Source organism: Nicotiana tabacum, chromosome 7 (assembly GCF_000715075.1).
Source record: "Nicotiana tabacum cultivar K326 chromosome 7, ASM71507v2, whole genome shotgun sequence".
Taxonomy (NCBI): Eukaryota; Viridiplantae; Streptophyta; class Magnoliopsida; order Solanales; family Solanaceae; genus Nicotiana; species Nicotiana tabacum.
In genome coordinates this window covers 126196776-126208006 of record NC_134086.1, presented here as the reverse complement: position 1 = coordinate 126208006, position 11231 = coordinate 126196776, and the positions used below count along the sequence as shown (strand labels likewise).

The 11231-nt window shown below is 33.5% G+C and overlaps 1 protein-coding gene across 1 annotated transcript; it reads right to left on the bottom strand.

Annotated features, from left to right (window-relative positions):
- Window positions 1–450: 450 nt before the first annotated feature.
- LOC107801682 (uncharacterized) lies at window positions 451–9442 on the bottom strand. The gene is made up of 7 exons (XM_075218606.1): window positions 9334–9442; window positions 8470–8674; window positions 7741–8291; window positions 7578–7606; window positions 6455–6826; window positions 1574–1967; window positions 451–467 (listed from the first exon to the last, which is right to left on the bottom strand). The coding sequence occupies exons 1-7, from the start codon at window positions 9440–9442 to the stop codon at window positions 451–453; spliced, it is 1677 nt and encodes a 558-aa protein (XP_075074707.1).
- Window positions 9443–11231: the final 1789 nt, after the last annotated feature.

Genomic DNA, 11231 nt, shown 5'->3' with positions numbered 1-11231 from the left:
TGTAGAGATTAGAGGACAAGTAATTGAGTCGAAACAGGTTTAGAGGTCTCAGAAAAGAACTGAAATCTTTGACATGTTACTCTCAGCAACAAAACTCATGAGAAACATGATTACGAAACATAGCAGAAGAGTTCAAAGAAAACATGGTAAAAGAAACTAATACGAAACATACTAGAGAAATTGATAAGAACAGTAGGAGAAACACATTAAGACATATTAGAAGAAACTTAACTAGAACGTAGTGTAGGAAACATAATAAGACACACTCAAGAACATAATAGAGGAAAATACAGTAGAGAAAACACACCAGAACACAGTAGAGGAAAATAAAGTAGAAGAAACACACAAAAGAAAGAGAAAATCGGAAAAACATCTAAATATCTCAGAAAAACCCTAGATCGGAAAAAGAAATGGTTTTTGAAAGAAAAATCCAGAAAATCATTTAAAAACTTAGGGAAAGCGTAGATCTGGAACAGATCTAAAGAGATCAGAAAAACCTCAAAGCTAGGGTTTTTAGAGGAACCCAAACGGTGAGAAAGGCTTCGATCTAAACAGAAGGAGTCGTAACCAGGCTCGAAACAGACATAGCTTGCCGGAGCAGGGACGGAGATAGCTGTAAAGCTTGAATCAACATAGGTCTGGACCCAAATCTTCGTGGTCGAGTCATGAAGCTTCAGTTAACCAAACTTGAGGAGCCATAAGTGGCTTGACGGGTGGTGAAACCACCATAGATTTAGGTTAGAAGGTGGCCGGAGGAGATGAACAGAACTCATCGGAGAGGAGAGGGAAGGTTCTAGAGAGAACCAAAAGTAGAGAGATAGAGAGGAGTGAGGAAAGAGAGGGGTATTGGGGGGGTCGTTCGGTTAAAAAAGGTAAGGGCGGATCTAGACCGTTGATCAAAATTGATCAATGGCCATGATTTGATCCAGGTTGGGTCAGGTAGTTTTAGGATTGGGCTTGGGTCAGGTTTTAATTGAAGTTGGGCTGAAATTGGGGTCCAATTAGGGGTCAGATTTTAGGCTAAAATTGAAACGGATTGGGCTATTATTTAAATAGCCAGCTTTTCCCTTTTAAAATTAAAAAAAATGGTAAATTAATTTCTGGAAATAAATTGAAAGCATCGAAATGATTTATAATACATAATTATCAATTTAAAAGTATAATCTAATTTTATGCATATGAAACGAATTTAAACTTAAAAAAGGCTAATATTGCAATTATGCAATTCTATCATTTAAAATACCAAATAAATTTGTAAAAAATGTGCAAAAAATACCTTAGCTATATTTAATATAAACATGAGACTCCAATAAATGAATCACCAAAATGATAATTTTGGGATAATTATTGGGTTTTTCTTGATAAAATAGGGCAGTAAATTGATTTAAAAATCTTTAAAAAATTAAGAAAAAGAAAAGAATATAGCCTTGGGGTATACTTATATATGCATGTACATGCTATTTGAAAGGCATTTTGCATATAAAAATACAGGAAAAAATTGGGTATCAACAACGACATGATATTTATTTCTTTTTGGGCGCATTCTTGCAAGATCTTTTGTTATGCCTTTCACCTCCACAGTTGTCACATGACACCTTGTACTTCTTTGACTTTAGTTCATCATATGTTTTGTATCTTTCCTTTTGAGGTCTTCCTGGCTGCCCTTTCTCTCCCGTAGGTGGATTTACTACTTCATCAGATATATGTTGTGGCACATTCCATTTGCTTTCATCAGGAAGGGGATTTGCTGGTATTTCATACGTACGCAGTAGACTCTCCTTTGTGTAATACTGGGAGAAATAGTTTTTATAAGTTTCATTCCTGTGCCTTAAAGCTGCCAAAGCATGCACACATGGAAGTTCATCAAGTTGGAACTGGCCACAACTACATTTCTTGCTTTCAAGACACACAATGTACCGCTTCACACCATCTATCACAGTATGGATATGATTTGTTGAAGCCCTCACCTACAATTACATAACAAATAGAAAGAAAAATATTTACAATCATAAAAATAGATTATCTACAAATTATCTACAATCTACAAATTAACTACGATTTGTCTACAATTTATCTACAATCTGGAAATATTGTATATTGTCCCGGGCCCGGGCCCGGGCCTTAGTGGGCCTAACGGGCCGGGCCTCGCGGTCCCGGGCTTCGTGGTCCCGGGCTCTGGCGGTCCCGGTCTTCGTGGGCCTAATGGGTGGAACCGGCCCGTGACGGGCCTAAGCCCACATGGTCCTGTGCTTAACGGGCCGGGCTCGTGGGCTTCGCGGGCCTAGCGGGCTTTTTTTTATTTTTTTTTAAGACAATTTCTTGTAGTATCATGGCTATATTAAAAATATATATGTAGTATATATGTATATCTAATTATTAAAGTGCTTGACGAAAAAGAAAATAACAAAACAATAGTAAAACACTAAATTGTCATGCATAAATATCACTTCTTGAAGTATATTATATTGTATCTTATGTATATATATTCTCTTATATATTTTCTTTTAGTATATGTATTGTATCTTATGTATATATATTCGCATAATAATATATTTTCTTGTAGTATATATATTGTATATTATGTATATATTGTAGCATAATATATTTTCTTGTAGTATATTATATTGTATCTTATGTATATATATTCTCTTATATATTTTCTTGTAGTATATATATTGTATCTTATGTATATATTGTAGCTTATAAATATATTTTCTTGTAGTATATATATTGTATATTATGTATATATTGTAGCATAATATATTTTCTTGTAGTATATTATATTGTATCTTATGTATATATATTCTCTTATATATTTTCTTGTAGTATATATATTGTATCTTATGTATATATTGTAGCTTATAAATATATTTTCTTGTAGTATATATATTGTATATTATGTATATATTGTAGCATAATATATTTTCTTGTAGTATATTATATTGTATCTTATGTATATATATTCTCTTATATATTTTCTTGTAGTATATATATTGTATCTTATGTATATATTGTAGCTTATAAATATATTTTCTTGTAGTATATATATTGTATATTATGTATATATTGTAGCTTATAAATAATTCTAAGTATAGACAAAGAAATATTGCGAAAAGAAGCTCATGGGTAGAAGCAATAAATTTTATTACCAAAAAATGACATATCTTTCTTAGTCATCCTTCCCCCAATGGAATGAGCACAACAAGGTACTAATACCACCATTAGAAGGAAAAAAACTAAGGAAGATGTGCCAAAATACAAGTTACATATTATTCTATGTATTATCTCTAACAAATCTCATAAATCCTTCAAGGTTCGGAGGAGGTTGCGTTGGCGGTGGTGGAAAAGAAGCTTGTTCATCACCACTTCCGGGCGAAGCCGAATCCTCCGTAAGTTCCGCTATCATTTCTTCATAAGCTTCATCTATCGCCGGTTGTGCTTCTGCAATTCCAAAGTTTCTTCTTTCCGAGCGGATCCAATCTCTAAACAATACTGATTTTTCCAAGCTATCCCTCATAGACGCTCTATGATCACCTATTTGCAGTCTTGCTTGACTGAAAGCGCTCTCTAATGCAACAGTTGAAGCTTGAATTGATAAAATATCCCGAGCCATCCTTGCAAGAACAGGAAAATGTTTTTCCCTTGCCTTCCACCATTCCAAAAGATCAAAAGAGCCGTCTGGATTCTCCTTTTCAAGTCCCTGAGACAAATAAACTTGAAGCTCATTTAGATGTGAAGTTTCATCATAATTTTCACCTTGAGACCCCCTGAACTCCGTCCAAGATTTAAGAGCTTTTAAGCCCGCAACTCTTTTAGAGGATTGTGAGCTAGACGAAGTAGGGGTTGGAATAGTTGGCCTAGCATGCTCTAAGGCAAGTTGATAAGCATTATAAACAGTTTGAGCGTTAATCTTAATTGAAGCTTTTGCATCTGCAAGTGTCGCAATTTCCTCATTTGAAAGATCTAAAGCCTTATAAATATTTGAATACCAAAAATGAGGACCTCCCAATTTCATTGTAGGATTTAGCATTGCAGCAAGACCATAAATAGGAGGGATAGGAAAAAAATATTTTTTAAACTTTTGTTTCATTTCATTTATAGCAAGTTCATAAATATCCTCACCCTCACTAAATTCAACAAACAAATCAGATAGTGCTGCAATATAAACTAAACAGTTTGAAATAGTAGGATAATATTGCCCAGAAAATGCATTTGTTGCAATTTGAAAATGTTCTAAAAAATCTAAAAGAATTTTAACATTAGTCCAATCTTGAGTGGTAAGCATTTCATCATCATCTTCACCACCTACCCGAGAATTAAACGTTGCATTAATTGGGTTTCTATATTCATATGCTACTACTAAACTTTCGTACATACAATTCCATCTAGTCGGGCAAGGTTTAGGAACCTTTCTTTCTCTAAGGCCATATTCATCACATTTTTTAAAATACTCTCTAAGTCTACTTCTACGGTTTGAATAAAAAAGCCAATTAAGAGCCATTCTAACCTTTTCAATTTCTATGTTTAATATTCGCATACCATCACCGACAATTAAATGATAAATATGACAAATACATCTAACATGGAATATATTAGTAAATGCAGGATTTAGTGTTGTTGTAAGCATGCCTATAGCACTGGTGTTACTAGAAGCATTATCCATTGAAATTGCTATTATTTTATCGCTAAAGCAAAAATATCTACAAATATCTGCAACAGTGTTAGCTATAAATTTACCTGTGTGACGCGAATTAATTATTCTATATGCAATTATGCGTTTTTGCATTATCCATTCTTCATCTATCCAATGACTTGTAACAGTTAGGTAATCACAATCATTACCACTTCTACCAATATCAGTAGTAATAGAAATCCGATTAGGTATATGAGTAAATAAATAACGCAAATATTGTTCATATTCATGTTTGAATTTATAAATATCACTCTTAACTGTTGCGCGAGGCCAACCTTTATAAGTAGGATTAAACACTCTTCTAATATAATGAACCCAATTAGGATTAGAAGCAAAAGTATAAGGTAAGCACATAACAGTAATCATCTTTGCTAATTCTTCACGATCTCTATTTGGATCGTAATATAAAATACCTCCAGTGACAGTGTTAATTCCTGCTAGATTTGAACCTGTACTAGGGTTAATCGCAGAATCTACACTTGTCCCCTCTAGATGCGCTTTCATTTGAAAAAATCTAGCCTTATCTCTAGGGTGTGTTTTTATGTGCCTAGTCAAACTACCTGTGCCGCTACGGTCTCCTACATATTTATGCGACATTAATTTCCCACAAGTTTTACACTTAGCCTTATTTTTTCTCTTACTTGAGTAAAAAAATTCCAAACTAATGATGTTTCTAAGCGTTTAGCAGGTTCTCTATTAAAAGTAGGAGTTTCTACAGGTGGGTCGACCGGTGCATCACTTGGGTTATTAAGAGGACTAGTAGGTGTATCATCTAAATCCGGTGCTTGAGTTTCATCATCATCCTCATTTTCCTCATTATTTTCTAAGATGGTTTCATTAGGATAAAGAGCATTCATAATTTCATCATCTAATCTATCACCTGGTGCAACATTATGATAAAATTCACTATCGGTAAATTGAAAACAAGGGTGATCACTATCAAGAATTACGGAAGGAGGAGGACGTCTAGGTTGGCGACTACTTTCAACTTGCTTATCTTTTCTAGGTCGGGGAGCCGGGGGAAGGGTAGTTGGTTGGCCACTACTTTCACCGGTTTTATCTTTTCCTTTACCAAACATTTTTTTCAAAGTAAATGCCATATTAATTATAATTATGCAAACTAAACCACACAAAAATATATTCTAAAAAAGTAAGAGTTGAAACGAGTTTACCGGATTGCCGAACAACTTCTTGAAAATTGAAAATCGTTGAACACTTGAAAACTTCAATTCAACAACTTCACAATTTTTCACGAAATTTCAACAATAAATTAAGTAATTGTAGTAGAGAGATTGAGAGAGATTGAGAGATATTGAGAGATATTGATGAATTGGTGAATAAAAATGAAAGAATGAGGGGGTATTTATAGTTGAGAAATGGGGAAAAGTGTAATTATATAAAGTTTGGGGTTAAAATAAAGTTTGGGGGCCAAATGGCCATTTTTTAACTTAAAAAACGGTCATATTTTCAGCCCAAACGGCTAGATTTTAAATATGGCCGTTTGATTTTTTTTTTTTTTTTTTTGAAAAATAGCCGTTGGGCCCGCCAGGACCGGCCCAGGCCCGCCTGCCGGTCCCGGGCCAAACGGTCCCGGGCTCGTGGGCTCAACCATGGAGACCAGCCCGTGACGGGCTCAGAGGCCCACCAAGACCGGCCCACCCAGGACCGGCCCACCAGGCCCGTTAGGACCGCGGGCCCGGTCCGGTCCGGTTCAGGCCCGGCCCACCGAGCAGCATTACCTCCACAGTTGTCACATGACACCTTGTACTTCTTTGACTTTAGTTCATCATATGTTTTGTATCTTTCCTTTTGAGGTCTTCCTGGCTGCCCTTTCTCTCCCGTAGATGGATTTACTACTTCATCAGATATATGTTGTGGCACATTCCATTTGCTTTCATCAGGAAGGGGATTTGCTGGTATTTCATACGTACGCAGTAGACTCTCCTTTGTGTAATACTGGGAGAAATAGTTTTTATAAGTTTCATTCCTGTGCCTTAAAGCTGCCAAAGCATGCACACATGGAAGTTCATCAAGTTGGAACTGGCCACAACTACATTTCTTGCTTTCAAGACACACAATGTACCGCTTCACACCATCTATCACAGTATGGATATGATTTGTTGAAGCCCTCACCTACAATTACATAACAAATAGAAAGAAAAATATTTACAATCATAAAAATAGATTATCTACAAATTATCTACAATCTACAAATTAACTACGATTTGTCTACAATTTATCTACAATCTGGAAATATTGTATATTAAAATATTATTTTTCTGCACAAAATAAACATATCTTATCCTAAGTTTCTGAGATAATGTTCTGTTGTTCTCCAATTCTTTGTTGAATTTGGACCCAAGGAATGTGAAAGTACCCTTTGCCTTCAATAACTTCTCGTTTGTCCAACGTTCAAGAAGTGTCCTCATATACTCTAATAGGTCAAATTTAGCAGCTCTCTTGCATCTTTTGTTACAACATTCAATGACTCTACAATGTTTGATGTCATAGTCCAAGTTCTATTCACCGTTGCATGTACTCTTGACCATATATGATAGCTAATATCATAGAGGTATGATTTAACACGCGAGTCTATCTCTTCAATCTTCGACATCCTTTCATTAAATTCATCTAGAGTGTATGACCGTGTTGTAGCAAAGTACATTTCATTTAATTGTAGATGACCCTTCTTGAACTTTGCCCTTATATTTGTCCAAATATGCCACATGCAAGAGTAGTGTGGCACGCCCGGATAGACAATTGATGTTGCCTTCAGGATACTCTCATTCCTATATGAAACAACACACATTGAAGTTCTTTTACCATATGCTTGCTTGAATTGCTCAAAAAATCACTTCCACGATGCGTCGTTTTCCGAATCAACCACAGCATATGCCAAAGGCAATATTGTACCTACATTATTAGTCAAAAAATAATTAACTGGCAGCTTTAAAAATGCATATAAAAACATAAATACATATAAACTACAATATATCTACAAAGTATCTACAATTTATAAAATGCTTACAAAATAACTACAATTTTACCTGTTGCATCCATTGTGCTTGTTGTCAGCATAATCTCCCAATAGGCTGACTTTAAGAATGTCCCATCAACCACTACTACTGGTCTACAATATTCCCAACCACTTATTGATGTACAAAGAGCAACAAATGCATATAAGAAGTATTCATCTGCTGTCTTCTTCAATTTAACAACTGAACCAGGATACGTCTTCTCAAGAATATAAAAATATTTTGGTAATTTGCTGTAGGAGTCAGCCCGATGACCTCTCAAAAACTGTAAAGCCTTTTCCTTTGCTCTCCATGCTTGCATGTAGCTTAGGTTCTCTCCGTGTTGGGACAACATGTCAGTTTGTATGTCCTTTGGCGTATAAACTGTCTTAGGATCACAATATTTTGGAATGACCATGCTACCAACTACAACTGCAATACGTTTGCGTTGTATGAATGTATCGTCCATTAAGGTGCATGTGTGTTGTCGGTTGAAACTCCTGATCTTGAACATTGCAGAATCATTAATTGATGTTGCCTTGAAGTGCCAATTACAGTTTTCTCCAACGCATATAAGCCAATAACTACAAAAAAAATACATTTATAATACAGGTTATCAATGTAGATGTAACAAAATGACTGTTTTAACATAAAGTAACACATTATACAATATAACTGCTTTTCATCTATAATGTTTGAAAAACACATATCACAAGGAAAATACTGTTTATAATGATCTTTTCACCATTAATATCTTCATACCTTGTGTGGCTAGATTTTTTAACCATGAATTGGTACTTGTGCATGACAAAATAGTACTTCATTGCAGTTGCAATTGTTTGCTTGTCTTGATACACTTGTCCTTCTTCGATAACACTTTGTGTACCTTCAGTTATTATTTCACTTTGATATTCCTCTATGACGGGAGAGGCTGACATATCAAGTAACTTTATTGTCCCAGACAAACCTGGATGAAAATAAAGATAAACAGTGTCATTACAATTTTGTAGAATCTTTGTAGATAAATTGTAGATGAAGAGAAAATTTTGTAGTCAACATTTTTTTCCACATAGATTGTAGAAATGTAGTAATTATGTAGATACCCTTACAAATAATACTGCTTTATACATACTTAAACTGATTTGTAGTATATTTGTAGAATTTTTGTAGAAAAATTGTAGATGAAGAGAAAAATTTTGTAGTCAACATTTTTTCAACATAGATTGTAGTTTAATTGTAGTATAAATGTAGTAATTTTGTAGGTAATCATGAAAACAATATTGCTTTATACATCCTAAAACTGATATGTAGTTTATTTGTAGATAAATGTAGGAATTTTATAGATATTACCGTAAAATCAGACTTCCATAGAATTTGAAACATAACAAACCTGCACTTGTGTTCTCATTGGTAATAGTCAATTCCATATTGAAATCTCGTACACTTATAAATAACGGATACGATCCTAAGTTTTTATTCTCCTTTTTTGTCTCCATATACACACGAACCCCAATATCGTCCTAATCTCCATTGTAGGACAATTCTCATTCACAATGTATTTGATTTCTACAATTTTTTCCGAAGTATCAATCATTAATTGCTCTGCAATTGTAGAAATCAACATACTGTAACTTGCATCCTCATCGAGCACAATGACATCAACTTGAAAATCTCTAAATCTGCCATAGTTATCCCAATTCCCATTTAATTGTAGCATGATTGAGATTTTGGACATGATTGCGTGTTGTTGCTGAGGTATTGTTCAATATTTTGTCGCTTTTTTGATTTTTTGGATTAAGAAAAAAAGACGAAGAACAGAGTATTGGCAGAATTGATTTCTACAATTTGACTTGAATTTGTTGAATATTTTGTCGCTTTTTTGATCAGTGGACTGAGGAAAAAAGTCAACGAACTGAGCTTTTTGCAGAACTGATTTCTACAATTTGATTCGAATTTGTTGACGATTTTGTCTTTTTTTGATTTGTGGTTTAAGGAAAAATATCGAAGAACAGAGTTTTTGCAGAAAAGAGTCTATGTAATTTAATTTTAAATTGAAGATAAAGGATTTCCGTTTCTAATTTTATCCGAAGGTTGCTAAATCAATTAGAATATTCTGTTCCTGATTTGTAGCGCGCCTAATTAGGAAGATTCAACTACTAATAATTATGTAATATTTAATGAATGGTATAATAATTGTAGAAATAGTGTGAACATGACGGGTAAATTAGAAACTATGCATATATTTGGTAATAAAGTTTCATATATGGTATAGGAAAGAAAAAATCCCTTAAGAATATCTTCTTCACACAACAACAACATAATATTCTCTTATAATATATTTTTTCTTTTGTTGTCTGTTTTATCGTCTTTAAAATTTGCTTTATCAACCTTCATATAATGCCTTATTATTTTCGATCTCAATAAGTGGTATCAGCAAGGTGAAGATATGTTCAAGACAGATTCAAATCAAGTTGCAATCAATTTGACGATAATGGGAAAAAAGTTCACAAAAAAAAATATTCAGAATATTACATGTGAAAATAAATTTTCAACCATATATCCAACAAACCCATTTTTTCATATTTAAAAATAAAAAGTATTTTCAACTCATGCTCACATATAACGTATGAGCTCTAATTTTTAACTCATGCTTACTTTTAATGGATGAGCTTCAATTTTTAAATATTGCCTACTTATAGCGCATGAGCTCCAATTTTTAACGCATACTTAGTGGGCGTTTGGATATAAGAATTGTAAAATTCCAAAATAGGAGGGGAAATTTTTTTAAAGTGAAAATGGTATTTGAAATCTAGAGTTGTGTGTTGGCCATGAATATAATTTTGGGTTGTTTGAAGTTATGTGAATGATTTGAATGAAAATTTTGAAAAACAATTTTTTTGAGTTTTTCAAATTTTCGAAAATTTCCAAAATGCATCTTCAAGTGAAAATTGAAAATTTTATGAACAAACGCTGATTTCGGAAAAAAGTAAAAAAAATTGAAAAAAAAGGAAAAAATTTCTTATGTCCAAACGGGCTCTTAATTTTAACGCATGGGTTCTACTTTTAATCTTGTTCACTTTTAATATAGGGCTCTAGTAAATTTAAACATGTGCTTACTTTAACGCACATGGCTTCAATTTTCAACCCATCCCTATTCTTAACCATGACAAGCAGCAGCGATGAAGATTATGTAAAGAAAGTGGATCAAGATTCTGTCAAGAAAATTTAGGCCAAAGGGGAGAATTATTGGGTTTGCCCTGATTTTTTTTGCATATTTGGATTTACTTGTCACTTGAAGAAATGGTAAAATATTTATCTTAATTGATTTACTTTTTTTAAAAGGAAAATATAATATATATTCTTTTCATATTTGACATATTTATTCTTGAAAAAAAAGATTTTGGACCTCTATAGATTGAGGATCCCTCCTTCACACAACAACACAATAATATCCACAATATAATCCTTGAAAGGGTCTTATTTAGGAGGAGTCTTTTCTCTCAATAGCTTTTTTATTTTCTTTT

What these genes read in the sequence shown, in the direction of transcription:
- LOC107801682 (XM_075218606.1), bottom strand. Translation starts at nt 9,442, where the DNA reads ATGTCCAAAATCTCAATCATGCTACAATTAAATGGGAATTGGGATAAC. An exon ending in AAAAAATCTAGCCACACAAG is followed by an intron (nt 8,292 to 8,469) that starts GTATGAAGATAT and finishes TTTTTTTTGTAG; the next exon opens with TTATTGGCTTATATGCGTTG. An exon ending in TGCCTTTGGCATATGCTGTG is followed by an intron (nt 6,827 to 7,577) that starts GTTGATTCGGAA and finishes ATGTAATTGTAG; the next exon opens with GTGAGGGCTTCAACAAATCA.